Genomic DNA, 15,673 nt, shown 5'->3' on the forward strand with positions numbered 1-15,673 from the left:
ATCAAGTGTCCTGATTTTCTGGATGATATAGGTAAAGGTCAGTCTTACAAAAATGGTATTGTCAGTCATGAAGTTTGCTGAATGACAAGCAAGTCTTGCAAGAATATAAGTGGTTCACCAGGAGATTAGAGTCTAGAGGAACACAGACCTGGGTCTGTCCTAGACCACAAGATCAAGAACTTTCTTCTTCTTCATGGACTTATTCATTTATTCATTCATAAAACATTTACTGAGCACCTATTATGTTCCAGACACTTGATACGCAAGCTGAGCAAGATTGAGAATTTCCTTAGCTCACTGATGTTTTTATCTAGGCCGTAAGTTTTGTTAGTTGGAGGATCATGGTTTCTGTTTTATTTTGTTTGTTTGTTTTGCATACCATTGTATCCTTAAAGCCTAACAAATAGTTGACAATAAATATTTGATGAATGAATAAATAAGTGAATAGATAAATTGATTAGATGAAATATGTCATTGCAAAGGCACTTATGATACAGGGAAGAACAATGAGTATGTACATGGAAGAGTAAATTACATGAAGGGTTAGGGGAAGTTCTCTGGGGAAAAATCTATGTTGAAAGTAAGATCAGTGTGGTGAAGAGGAAACAATAGATTTAAAGGCCTAAAGATGTAAGAAAATGTGCTTATCTTGGGCATTTCAAGTTCAGTGTGGCTACAGGGAAAAGTGAAGTTGAAGAATTAGAAAGAAGATGGGCTGTGTAGAGTACTCTAAACTACATGTCTTAGTTTCCTATTACAGTTATAGCAAATGACCACATACTAGTGGCTTAAAACAACATAGATTTAGTATCTTACAGTTGTATAGGTCAGACGTCTGAATCGGGTCTCACTGGGCTAAAATCAAGGCTCTGGTGGGGCTAGAATCCGCTCTAGAGGCTCATGGGGAGAATCTATTTCCCTGCATCTGCCAGCTTCCAGGGGCTGCTTACATTCCTTGGTGAAACTCCTATCTTCAGATCCAGCAACAGTGGGTGGAGTCCTTCTTCATGCTTTAAATTTTTCCTGCCACTCAGACTGCATATCTCTCTGAACCACTCTTCTGCTTTTAAGAACGCACATGATTAGAATGGGCTCATCCAGATTAAATACAGAATAATCTCCTCTTAATTACATGCTCAGAGTTTTGCCATGTGAAGTAACATATTCACTGATTCTGGGTATTAAGACATAGATGTCTTTGGGGTTGTTACTCTGCCTACTGTATCGTGTCAAGAAATTCAGACTTTCTCTTCAAAACAGAGAGAAACTATTAAAGAGTTTCCGTAGGGGAATGAATGATCAGCTTTGTATTTTAAGAATTTCTCTCTTGATGATTTCTGGAAACCAGATTAGAAAAAATTGCTGTCATCTAAGAGAGTTAAAATGTTTGTGTAGACCGGAGAAATGTCTGGAAAAGATGAAGGGTAAAAGGATTTGAGAGTCATTTACAAAGATAAAGAAAATGTTTTAGTGGTTGATTCTCTTTGGGGGATGAGGTTCGACAACAAAAATACCACTCTGGTTAGGGTGACTGCGTAAATGGAGGCACTGTTCACCAAGGCAATAAATACAGGAGGAACAAACTTGAGAGAAGATGTACTAGGTTTGTTTGGAGAAACATTAAGTTCATGGGATCTTCCCTGTAACTCAGACGGTAAAGAATCTGCTTGCAATGCAGGAGACCCGGGTTGGATCCCTGGGTAGGGAAGATCACCCGGAGAAGGGAGTGGCAATCCACTCCAGTTTTCTTGCCTGGAGAATCCCATGGACAGAGGAGCCTGGTGGGCTACAGTCTATGGGGTCGCAAAGAGTTGGACACATAGAAAACACACCTTCTTAAGTTCATGAGCCATGAAGACATTCACATGTAGATATCCAATTAGGGGTTATATCCAAGGGTTTAAATTTCAGAAGTGATTTCTGGGCTGCAGACTTATCTCTGGGTGACCTTAACATATACATGAACACCAAACCCTTGGGTAAAATGTAGAAAGAAAAAGAAATCCAAAGACAGCAACTAGAGAAAAAACAGCATTTCTGAGACTGCCAAAAGACACGGAATCGGCCCAGGAGAGTAGGAGCAAAGGACAGAGGGGAAAGAAGCAATGAAAGGGGTCTGGTGTCATTCAGTCCAGGGAAAGAGACTGTCTTAAAGAGCAAGAGTGGTCAACCTCACTGATGGCTGTGAAGTGGTCAGTGAGATAAGGACTGAAGGGGATCGAGGGAGCAGGCCTCTTGGAGTCACTGTTGACTTTGGCAAGACTTAGGACCTTAGGACAGGAGAGTTGAGCTGTGATTGGAAGGTAAGAAACAAAATACCAAAATGCAAACTACTTTTTCCAGAAAGTTGGCCTAAAAAAGATGAGAGAATTTGGGAGGTAGTTAAAAGGGGGAACTGAGACATATTATTATTTTGGAACAGAAAGAAACAGAAATATATCTCTAGGAATTCCTTCAAGTGTCATTGTGAAGGCCGGGGCGGGGGGGGGGGGGAGTGGGGGTAGCTGGAAGGAAAAGTAAAGTTCAGAAAGAGTGTTCTATTTGTTCATTCATTTGTTTATGTTTAATGTCAAGGACTTGAATACATTCTGCTACAAATGGAAAGGAGCTGGTGGTGAAGGAGAGTTTTTAATAGAGGAAATACTCAGTTAACAAGGGCTCAAAGAGATGCTGACAACTAGAGCTTTGGAGGAGGGATTGGCCTTACCATCCCTCCAAAATAAAAATTAAAAGCTGCATTATGAAAAGGACAGGTACCACTTTAGGAAAACGGGGCAGGAAGTATAGGGTTACTGTTTCATACCTTCTGTTCTTGGTTTCCTTTCAGCCATTGAATAAGATAGTAATTCAAGGTGGTATTTCAATCTGAAGAGCCTGAAATGGTGAACCAAGACAGAGAGAAAAGTTCAAAGCCAGAAAAGCACAGCTAGGGGTGGGAGGAAAGGTTAAAAGTGCCAAAAAATATACATTGAAATTCAAAAAGGATGAGGAATAAGTCTTGATGTGGAGTGTGATGCTGTAAGTTCAGGACACACATATTGCAGGGGTGGGAAAGCTTGATTTATGAGGTGTCGCAGGAATGGCTGGGTGGACTGGCTTAAATTTGCAAGGAAATAGGGCAACTTGAAGTTTTGCCAGACTCTCTGAGGGGCACAGAGTGAAAGACTGTTCCTAGCTTCACACTATTTGAAAAAATAAGACTAATCAATGAGAAATTCCTGAGTTGGATGACTTACTAGTTTTCTTCACCTTAAGCCGAAGGTTAAATTATAATGCAATAAAAGAATTAAGCCAAAATGTTGAGTTGAAAATACAATATAGCATGTGATCAAGTGTCAAATGAGAGATGGAGTAAAAAGGATAAGTACTGAGATTCAAAAGACAGAAAGGAGTAAATAAATCAATCTGGTTTGTGAAGACTTCTTGGAAGCAAGCACACATAATGGTCATTATTAACGGTATGTTTTATTATCTTAGTAACGAGTCGGCAGAAATAAGTGGCACACCATTACCCATAGACTGCAGGATGAGCTCCTGGAGTGCGTGGTCGAAATGTGACCCTTGCCTCAAACAAATGGTAAGTATTCTTTGCCATTCCCCACTGGTGTCCCCAGATGGCAACTGTATTGCCAGCATTGCCAGGAAAATGACAAAGAGGTAGGAACCTTCCCTCCCCACGCCACCACCACCAGCTGCGTTGTGAACTCAGAATGAAAGGAAAATATCTAAATGGATTAGGCTAACCTTACTGGGAAACCTGAATGCTGCACAGTTGACTGAACAAATGTCACGAGGAACCATGTTCTATACAAGAGCCTGCCAACCCCACCACATGAGGTGTTCCTTCAAGTGATGTCGGGGACTGTGTTTCAGACTTCCATCTTAAAACCTTTGACTCAACTGGAGGTTGGAGGTCTGCACTGGTATGGATGCAGTTTTAGACCAGAAGCCCTTTTCAGCCTTAGAAATGCTAACATTTCCAGCTGTCTCTGTGCAGTTTCGTTCGAGGAGCATTGAGATCTTTGGACAATTTAATGGGCGAAAGTGTGTGGACGCCGTGGGAGACCGACGGCAGTGTGTGCCCACAGAGGCCTGCGAAGACCCCGAGGATGACTGTGGCAACGACTTTCAGTGTGGTACAGGTAATCCTCCCATTGCCTAGTGTGGGTTTCTGTGTGCCTTTATAAGCCAAAAGAAGGAAATGTGCTTCCCGACCCTCATACTTCCAAGTGTGGATACAAAAAAATCCAAATATAATGTGTGGTCACTCCTCCCTCACTTTAAAGTATGTTTAATAACTTCAGAAAGAAAGGAAATCGGGCATGAGATACACAGTGTCTTTCTGCCTTTCCTGATTTTGATTGCAGGCAGATGCATAAAGAATCGACTTCTGTGTAATGACGACAATGACTGCGGAGACTATTCAGATGAGGATAACTGTGAACGTGATCCTCGCCCCCCTTGCCGCAACAGAGTGGTCGAAGAGTCAGAACTGGCACGGACAGCAGGATATGGGTCTGTACTCCGCTTGGGCCCTTGCAGATGAGGATGAGTGAAAATGATCCCCACCTCTCTTGCTGTGCTGGAGTGCTAGATGGTTTGAGCCGGTACAGAGAGTAGCCTATGGGTCTGTATTCTGTTTGAATTACATTTGAGCTTGAAAGACGTTAAGTGCTGAATCAGCAGCTCAAGATAATTTGGACAAACTGCCTGTCTTCAGTAGGTGTCTGTGGAATAGATTAGACTATCAGGATAATAGGTGATTACTTCTGAGCTCAATAGGAGAGGAGACCCCTTGGTCATCAACCTCTGGAAGATGAAAGCAAGATTAAAATGACACATTAACCTTTGAAGTTGAATTGCCAGTATTAGGTCTGGTAATTCGATTCAAATATTTGAATGCCCAGGAAGACTGGAAAAGTTCTGTTGGAACTTTTCTTGGATCTCTACCTGGGTATAAGTTCCTAGGGGGTCCCAGCATTCTGGAGTTTGCCCAAGAGGTAAAGATCAGAGGGAGCAGTTCTGATGCCATGTGGGGCTGATGTTGGGACTCTGCTTCTCATTACAGAGCTGAAGTTTCACTTGCTTCCATACAATTATTGCTTTATGTGGAATCTAAGGGAGTTTTCTCTCTGAACTAAACAAACAGGCTCAAAGCAGGGCATTACTTGTGTTATGGATTCTCATTTGATGCAAATCTACATCTGATTTTATAGGAAAAGGATACAGAAATCATAGCCCTCTTGGCTGAAAAACAATCATTTGCAATCTATAGGTTTCTATTGTACACGAAGAGAAAATTCATTTTATGGTATCTGCCAGGGAGTCTCCCAATGAGGCATCCCAGAGAGCAGCCAAGACTCCTTAAATACCTCCTGCCTTACCTTGATCACGGCTGTTAATGACATCACAGAGCCGAGCCTGCAAGACTGTGAGAGGGTGGAGTCAGCTGTGTGGAAAGTTGGCTAAGAGGTGGAAAATGAGGTAGGCTCTGATAGAATCTGTCCACCAACCATTTTAAGATCCTCATTACCATGAGCAATCACCTGTAGCTAATTTAGTCTTCATAAAGCTATTGTTCTTTGACAGCTGTCATTTGCATAGTAACTTTGAATTTTTCCAAATCTTTTTGCGCATTCCCTCTCTTAGCTATTCATGATAATCCTGTGAGATAGTTAGGGGCGACGTTATAGTCACTTTATAGATAAGAACTAAGTAAAATAAACAAGGCCTTTTGGCACGTTAGTTGCTAGCAGAACTAAAACCCAAGTTTCCCTGACTGATAGAAAACTATGTGTTTTTTTTTCACTATGTCACCTAACCCTTTTTCTTCCCACATTCCCCTCACTACTCACATCACTACAAAGCCCATGTCAGCTCCCTAACTTCAAAGCATAGCTAACCTTGGAAAATGAAACTCCTTAAGTAGCTATTTATTACCCAAATATTTGAATTAAGACTATAGAGAATACTAAAAATCAGTAATTAATATTTAACAAGAGATTTCAAAATAGCATGCCTTGTTATATCAATAATCATGATTTTTTCAATACCATTGATGTTACATATTTATGTATCAATACTATATATCTCCACTATGCTTATATGGGGCTATGGAACTATATTGAAATAGAGATAATAGGAATAAACAAACTAATCACAGCTACATGCTTATAAACTCTCCAGTTTGGAAAACCTCAACAAGTCATATCAGTCACATACAGTCAGATTCTTTTACACATGAAAGTCACAAGTACTCATAAATTAATTAAATTTACAGTTGTTTTCATTTGAAGGACTCTTCATTTAAATTCTCATGCCCGGAGAATTCACTTGTATCACGAATATTTCAGCCTCTTGTTGGTATCTGAGATTCTTCAGAAGTGTTTAAGGGAAATCCCCAACCCATCTTGCATCCATTGGAAAAAATAAAAAATCCATACCAGCTATAAATGACGTGCTATACACAAGGAGTTACTTCTGTGTGATCTAAGCATCACACCACTTCTGTGGAGGGAGCCGCTCTTCTGCTCACCTGGTAAATTGGAACTGCCCTGGGTTTTAGGTGCAGGTGTAAAAACAGCCATCTCCAAGTGCTGCCAAAGAACACATGCTTTTTATTTCCCAAGCGATGACATTCCATCCATGAGAAGTTTTCATGTTTCTTGGCAGAAAAAAAATTGGCTCATACTAGACTAGACTGGCTGTCTCTGTAGCAGTGGAACCAAGTCAAAAGTTTTGAAACATTTCTTCCTTAGCTGTCCTTTAGTCTGTGGATCAGCTTCATTGTAACTTTCCAAATGGACCCAGCCAACTGGGCAATTTGCTGTTCCCTAGAACAAAACCCTTCAAACTGGGGTACTCTTACTGCGGGGTGCAAAAAGACTCTCCGGAGGGGAGATAGGTGAGTTTTACAATAACAGTTTCCCCAACTATTAGTTACTTAGTTAGCTAATGTAACAAATAATAAATCTTCGATTCCATACATACAGATTTTTCAACTGATAAGCTTGAAGATTCAGGATCATTCATTCAGTTGTCAAATCCATTCTCCTGTCTGGCCTCTTCTTTCACAATCATCTAACTCCCACTTCCCAAAAGAAGAGTACATCCCTCACCCATCTCATATTTCCCTATGAGATAGAAAAACCAAGAATCAATTCCAAATTTTGTACTCAGTTGGACTTGGACTCTAAGGCCTTGTAAGTCAAGTGGTCTCCAATTCTTATTACCAACAGCATTTAAAGATGTCCTAATCAATTGTCAGGTGATGGACTATAAAAATAACATTTAACTAAAGACTAGTGTGTGTCCTTTTTTTGGCATAAAACTCAGAAGATCAAGGAATTGAGTGATGTTGCTATGACAAAATTCCTTCTATTCTTATCTACTTATTTATGTGCATAAAATTTCTCAGCAGTTACATCTATACAAATGGAAAGTAGAAATGAAGTTGATGCTGAGCCCAATGTTTTTTCTAGCAGTAAGTAATATTCGTCCATGGCTATAGTAACTAATCAATTAATTAAAAAGAAGCCCCATTCTCTTCACTGAGAGATGCTTTTCCAATAAAAATTTTATGTTTAAGTATTGCTAAATTTTAATATGTTTAAATGTACTACTAAAAATGGTAACTCAATCCAGAAGAATTTATTAAACACTTAGACCTTATGGTCAAAGAATATTTAATGTTTTTAAAACTTCAACTAATAACTTTTGAGTACAGAAAAGTGTTAAAAGTGATCAATTAAAACTTTCATGCCTAAAAGTCCATTCAGTTCGGTTCAGTTCAGTCACTCAGTTGTGTCCGACTCTTTGCGACCCCATGAATCGCAGCACGCCAGGCCTCCCTGTCCATCACCAACTCCCGGAGTTTACTCAAATTCATGTCCATCAAGTCAGTGATGCCATCCAGCCATCTCAGGTTAAAATTCTATAGCAGAAGTGAAATAGAAATACAGATTCAAGCATAAAAGGGGGTGGGGGAATATAAGAACTCTATTATCTACTCATTTTGCCATGAACCTAAAACTGCTCTAAGAAATAAAGTTTATTTTTTAAAAAAGAATAATCAAAAGGAATAACATAAAGCATCTAGCTGTTATAGAAATATAAACATTGTCATTACTTGATACCTGCTATCACTACAGAATTTATATGCCATTGGATTTATTTTTTAAAGAAGCACAATAATTATATTTTAAAGTGTAAATATTTACAGCATGCTGGGAAACTTATCCTTTAGTCCAGTTCAGTCGCTCAGTCATGTCTGACTCTTTGTGACCCCATGGACTGCAGCACACCAGCTTCCCTGTCCATCACCAACACCCAGAGCTTGCTCAAACTCATGTCCATTGAGTCGGCGATGCCATCCAACCATCTCATCCTCTGTTGTCCCCTTCTCCTACTGCCTTCAATCTTTCCCAGCATCAGGGTCTTTTCAAATGAGTCAGTTCTTCACATAAGGTGGCCAAGTGGAGTTTCAGCTTCAGCATGAGTCCTTCCAATGAATATTTAGGACTGATTTCCTTTAGGATGGACTGGTTGGATTTCCTTGCAGTCCCAGGGACTCTCAAGAGTCTTCTCCAACACCACAGTTCAAAAGCATCAATTCTTTGGCTCTCAGGTTTCTTTATAGTCCAACTCTCACATCCATACATGACCACTGGAAAAATCATAGCCTTGACTAGACGGACCTTTGTTGGCAAAGTAATGTCTCTGCTTTTTAACATGCCAACTTTTTCACTCTCCTCTTTCACTTTCACCAATTTATCCTTTGCAACTACTTAAACTTAAAAGGAAACATTTTAGATGTCAACCTAAAACCATACAAGGAGGCATGATTTATTAGAGTAGACAACCAGAAAATCTGAAGACTACCACCCAAAAATATGCTATATGTATTTCCACTTACAGAACATTTTTAATATTTTAAATGTACTTGGCTGCAGTAGGTCTTAGTTGCGGCACTCTGAGATCTTTAGTTGTGGCACAAGAACTCTTAGTTGCAGCATGTGGATTCTAGTTCCCTGACCTGGGTTCAAACCTGGAACCTCTGCATTGAGAGTGCAGAGTCTTAGCCACTGGACTACCAGAGCAGTCCTTCCACTTACAGTATTTTGTACACTCATTCCTTCTGCCCTCCAGACCCCATCTTCAAAACTCAAATCAAATCATGATACTCCTTCTAAAACCATTTTTATGACCCTGCCATGGGGACCTCTTCCTCTTGGGAACTTTGCACATCACTTACCGGTACTGCCCATTTGGTACATGCACATTCATCAAACTATAGTTTGATGGTAATTGTATCCAACCCCTACCTTGAATATAATTTTAATGAAATCAAAGACTATATTAACTATCTTAATATTACCCATTGTTTATTACAAACACTACACTACTCATAGATAAAACAGATACAACAGTCACCTAAGAGTACATCACCATTGTTGTGTTGTTCAGTTGCTAAATCATGTCCTACTGTTTATGAACTGCATGAACTTTGTGAACTCCATGAACTTCAGCATGCCAGACTTCTCTGTTCTTTACTATCTCCTAGAGTTGGCTCAAGTGCATGTCCATTGAGTCGGTGATGCTATCTAACCATCTCATCCCCTGCTGCCCTCTTCTTTTGTTTTCAATATTTCCCAGCATCAGGGTCTTTTCCAATGAGTTGACTCTGCATATTTATAAGCCAAAATTAATGTCATTATTCACTTAATACAAAGAGGTACGGGGTCATTGTTAGTAAGATACATGGAAGACAAGTTCACGACAGAATAAAGAAAAAGTACTTGAGGTCTTGTTTAAGAAACAAACACAGATCACTTATTTCCAGTATTCTATATATTTTATCAAAACCTTAGCAATATTTTTTAAAATATTTATTGCTCACATGTCTGTGAATACAGGGATGGGTGAAAAGCTGAAGCCAAAATTTTAATCTCCCATCTAGCATAAGATGTTGAAGAATGTAAACTAGATATATAGCGTTTCTTTTTTCCTCTCTTCCTTGTTCAACTGACTAAGTATACTATTTGGCCCTTTACTGGAAATTTAGGGCCATAGCATTTTTCATGAAAGGTACTTTTGGTGGGGCAAATAGTAAGAAGGAGTTAATTCTAACTATACAATCAGCCTTAAGAAAGATATTACCGAATCATTTCTTTAATTTGCCTTTCATTGAGTTGAGCTATAATGTTCATCTTCTTTGTAGATTCAAAGTTTATTACGAATGTGCTGTTTATATAAAGATGTTGTTTTTAACCCATTGGAAATAGGATACTTTTCTAATTATTTTTCTTACATTAGCAATGGGTTTACGATCCAAACCCTTTGACAAATTGCTCTTGAAACCAACATCCAGATTTGTAATCCAACTCATTGGACTCAGGGATATGGTCCAGAGCAATAGCTTTTGCTTAGAGTTTTGCTTAGAGCATATTTATGCTTTTGTGCCAAGCTACATTATGGATATGAGAAGCAAACCTCTATTTTGGCCTCTCTGCCCTGGGGCCATTTATTCCAGATACAGTCTAGACAGCAAGGATTGTTTCACCAATTAGCACTTCACAAAGAATGAACTGTTTCTTATTCATATATTGATTTTTGGCCTACAAATCAAAGTCAATACTTTTTAGGCTACACAAGCTTCCTATTTCTGAATTAAAGTTTGCCAAATAACAATATTTTGCTAGGAGAAAAAAGGAGAACCTTTGAGAACGCCTTGCCGGATGATGACATTTTTTTGTTCCTCTTGGAAAGTGTGATAAGAGTAAAATAAGTCTGGAGGGAACAAGGTTTGTGACAAACAATGAGACAGCTGGAGGAAAAGGTTTAAGTTTAAAGAGAATGGAGAGAAAAGAGGCCCCATGTTGATTCATAGATTAAAAATCATATGCATATGTTATACTCCTCCCCCTGAGATGCTCTGTTCTCAATTTTAAGAGGTGATATTGTAGCATTGGCTTATAGTTCACCAAGGGAAGTTAGCTAAGAGTTACATCAGTGAGAATTCAACTCTAACAGCCAGATGGTCCTTTGCTTCCTACTTATTGAATTTCTTTCATTGGGCTCAACAGTGGCCTAGTTGCCTAAAAGAGTTTATAAGACCTTCCTAAGGTGTACCTCCCACCCAGACGCAGAGCAGAGGTGACCAGGCTCTTGCGTCTGTTCCTGATTCTATCACACCATCACACGGGTTTCAGGGACACGATGAGCTGAAGCTCTCTTCTCCCAGTTCCTGAGGGCTGCCTGGCATTCGCTACAGGTATCTCCATACCTGAAGCCACTCTGTTCACTCTCAGGATCAACATCCTAGGCATGGATCCACTCAGCACCCCTTTTGACAACCAGTACTACAATGGACTCTGTGACCGAGTTTGGGATGGCAACACCTTGACGTACTACCGCAGGCCCTGGAACGTGGCTTCGCTGACCTATGACGTAAGTCTTCTTAGAAGACAATTCATTGTTCAACTTTAGCTGACCAATTGTTTCCATAAGTTTCGTTCTAAATGATGTGAAAAATTCAGTAGAATGAAAATTCAATGTAAACATAAGATTGACTTAAAGAAGAGGTATAGCTTGAGTCTCTTTAGACAATATACAGCAGTCTATGATCAATCCTCAGTAGCATGCAGTTAGTGGCAGAGTTTTGGCAAATATCTCATATCTGTGAAAAGAATCATCTGAGGTTCTGATGAAACTGAAAATTAAATTAGTGCTGACTTAAGGACTGAGTACACTGCTGCCACACTCTCGAGGTTTGGTTTTGGCTAACCTACCAAGAACATGTCTAGATTTGTTTTCCTTCATGTCCCCTTTGTAACACCTGCTTGACTAACATGAGTGGTTATTCTCACTCACCTCAAAACCCCCCATCCCCAGTTTTCTAGTGAAATTATTTCCTAGAGTGATTTTTACTCTACAAAATGCCAGCTCAAGCCTACTGCCTCTCTATAAGTCACCTAAATTCTCTAAAATGATCCACAAACTGTACCTGCCCCCATTCAAAGGAATAGCATTTATCACCTTTAGAGATTCATTTTTGACTTAAACAAGATATAATAAAGAATAATAAATAACTTACTCTGATCCAGGAACTACAATAATCTGTTTCTTTAAATGGTTCCACTGGTGACCCATAAAATTTACTTTATTTAGTCACAACAATGTCCTTTATTATTGCTGTCAGTCCCATCAGTTTGAGAAACATATTACTTTTCCATAATTGTAGTTAGTATTCCTTTTATTTCTAACAATGTTATAAATCAGTCCCTACCCATTGCAGCCTGAAGTGATCATCCTGTCTTGTGAATGTTAAAGATGCTTAATGTCTCAAATATTTGACTGGCATTCTTTCCCCCATGTGCACACTCTCATATTTTTGGTACCTGTAAGTCCAGAAAAAAAATCAGTTTTCCACAAATCTAAGGGAACATTATTGATGTTTCCCATCATGCCAGGTTAACCTTCTTTAAGCATATTTTTTGAAGGGGAGTTTTCATCTTTCTAAGAAGTATTACACATGTTCTACTTTCTTTGAAAGAGTATACCAAAGAAGGGAAGCTTTGTCATTGCTGATGCAAGAAGGGCTATTGTGTTTTGTTTTTTTTTTTTAGTTCTCAGGTCTGTGTTGTACAGTTTTTCTTTGACACTGTCACCAGCCTGTTAGCTTCTCTGTAAGGTTAGTTAACAGGTGTGAACCAAGAGATGAGGGCTAGAGGGTTGCTCAGGACTGATCTTGAAGCTACATTTGGAAAGTAAGCAAACTGTTGTCCCTTATCTACAACTCTGAAAACAGATGTGATTCCTAATTCAGAAGGATTTGAATTTTACAAGGATGATGTGGTGCTTATCCTGTATATTACTTAACATCCGAGGTGGAGCTGGGAGCAGCATCTTAGAATCAAACACATTAACATATCTATGGCAAGATTAACTGATATTTACAAAAAGTGGGAGAAATGAAGACCATAAATAACTTTTTTTCAGTTCAGATCAGATTAATGCCTCCAAATGAGTTTTGGCATCAAGCTTATAAAAAAGTTGATAGGGATTGTGGACCTGAGTGTTTATTTCATGCCACCTGAAGAAGGATGCTGACAGAGTTGGCTGGGGCCTGTTAAAGTCCCCGAATCATCCCCCCTACCTTGGTGCTAGTAATGCTAATGCTCCCAGTATCCTAATCTGTTAAGGTCCACAACTAGCTCAACATTAAAGAACTTGAGTTTATTGAGTGGAAATCTCTATTTTTACTTCTTAGGAAAGGGTTATTTTCTACACCTTCTAATACTCTTAGGCATATTTTACCTACTTTTTCATGTATATTCTTATGATAGTGCCTAAAGGTAGAGAATGTATATTTTACTTCCTTATAACCTATTACCAGTTGTCACTCAATGTATGTGTAGGATAGGTGCTCAACAAAATTGTACTGGATGACAATTTTTAAAAACTTGTTTTAGTTACTTATGGGCAATAATTTACTACCTTTCATTTTTTGAGCGAATTCTATGAACCTATCATTCCGCAGGGAATATCCCTTAATAATGACATCTTACTCTGACACATTCACTTTCCCTCAATGCCTCTTCTCTCAAAGGCAGCTTTGACTCCAGAGCACACTGCAGAGTTTGGAATCCTAGCCCTTGGGAAGATTACTTCTCCTCATCATGCCTCAGTTTCCTCATCTGTAAAATAGAAATAATAATGCCTACCCTGTAAAGATAAATGAGTCTAAATAGGTGAAACATTCAGGTTACTGACACATAGCAAACACTCAATAAATATTTGCTATTCTTTTTAAAAGTATAAACAGAAGAAGACTTAGTTCTGGTTAAATGCAGTTCTGGTTGATTAGCAGTTACATTCTCACTCAAGGTTTATTGGTTACCGTAAATCAGAAGTGATGATTACATGAATGAATTAGTTCCTTTTCACTTGTCTATCTTTAGTCATTTCTACTTTTGTTGTTGAAAGTAACAGTTTGTATCAGGTTTCAGGTTTTGATTACAATTTTTTTTAAGCCTGAATCTCCATGAGAATGTAAGATTTTGGAGGTCAACAAAGGTTTGGAAAGTGCACCTGGATTATAATCATCCTTTCCACCCCAAATCCTAACAAAATATTGAGCGATTTTATATCATGTACATTGCCAGTAATTTCTTGCTGCCTCTTAACTTCCTACATCTACTCTAGTAGAGTCACTAATTTTCTAGACACATCCTTAACCTTGTATTCACCAGAACTATGCTGCCTCTGAAATCTGAAGCATTTTATGTTTTGCCTCATCACAACTATCCAGTCTCTCAGTTCCCATCCTCACTTGTGACCACTAATCTAGTCTTAAACCCCATCTAGACCCAGTTTTGGGAGAAGGAAATGGCAACCCACTCCGGTGTTCTTGCCTGGAGAATCCCAGGGATGGGTGAGCCTGGTGGGCTGCTGTCTATGGGGTCGCAGAGAGTTGGACACGACTGAAGTGACTTAGCAGCAGCAGCAGCAGACCCAGTTTGGGGGCATCTATTTTCCTTCCAGTCTGTTTTGCTCCTCCTATGTCCAGTTTTTTTCTCTAATCAATCTACATCCATTTTTGACCACTCTTGATAGTATTATCATTGTCCTTGCTTTCTATTCCTTCTAGAAAAACTCCATCTTTGGATGAACCCTATTATTTTTCTACGTAAACTTACCTTACTGGACACCGTAGAGAAAATCATGCTAATAATTCAGGAACGGGTAGCATTATAACCACACCCAGGTCTTCCACCCATCTCAGCAGGTCCACACACCTTCCCCGTCTCCACAGGGTAGCTTAAATGTTAGACAACCTCCTCCAGCTCTTTAACTTATTATTCTGCCTATCTTACTAGATGGCAGGAGCTCCAACTGGACAGAGAATATCCAAGCCACAGATAAGAATCTTCTCAGGTGTTTTTTTTTCTTCAAAGTTGTACTTATGTACAAACTTATTTGATGCTCAGTTCAACCTCCGTCTCCTTCATTTTCCACCCTGTCCTTAATATGTAAGTATCTTTAAGATTCTCGTTTAAAAAACAAAAACACAGAAAGGATGTCCTCATCTCTACATATTCTTCTCATCTACACTTGCTATCTCAATTTTTGTACTTCCCATGAATTCCCCAACTGGATTTGTTTCCTAGGACTACCGTCACAAAGTGCCCCAAGTTGGATGGTTTAAACAGCAGACATTTATTTTCTCACAGTTCCAGAGGCTGAAAGTCTAAGATCAAGATGTTGGCAGGGTTGGTTTCCCCTGAGGTCCCTCTCCTTGACAGTAGGGGGCTATCTCCTATATCTCCACGTGGTCTTCCCTCCATGCTGGACTGATTCTAATCTCCCCTTCTTATAAGGTCACTGGTCATACTGGATTACAGCCCATCCTAATGATCTCATTTTAACTTAACAGCCTTTTTGAAGATTCTGTCTCAAAATGCCATCACATTTTGAGGTAACTGAAGTCAGGAATTTCAGCATGTGGATTTTGCGGTGGGGCGGGGAGAGACGGGGGCGGGGGGTGGGGGGGGGGGATGGTCACAGTTCAGCCCATAACACCAAACCTCTGTTACCTTGTTACCCAAGCTGTTTTCACCAAAGTTCACCTTAAGCTTCATTGAGTTCCCTTTACTTGAAACAGCCCTTAAAT

General features: G+C 39.4%; 1 protein-coding gene across 1 annotated transcript in view; it reads left to right on the top strand.

Moving 5' to 3' along the window:
- Positions 1-15,673, top strand: part of C9 (complement C9) — a 63,149-nt gene that overhangs the window by 11,889 nt on the left and 35,587 nt on the right. The window contains exons 2-5 of the mRNA XM_043489093.1: positions 3,478-3,577; positions 3,998-4,142; positions 4,368-4,515; positions 11,310-11,448. Coding sequence (XP_043345028.1) covers positions 3,478-3,577; positions 3,998-4,142; positions 4,368-4,515; positions 11,310-11,448 — 532 coding nt within the window. The remainder of the gene's footprint in view (positions 1-3,477; positions 3,578-3,997; positions 4,143-4,367; positions 4,516-11,309; positions 11,449-15,673) is intronic.

This window comes from Cervus canadensis, chromosome 16, assembly GCF_019320065.1.
Source record: "Cervus canadensis isolate Bull #8, Minnesota chromosome 16, ASM1932006v1, whole genome shotgun sequence".
In the NCBI taxonomy this organism is placed as follows: domain Eukaryota; kingdom Metazoa; phylum Chordata; class Mammalia; order Artiodactyla; family Cervidae; genus Cervus; species Cervus canadensis.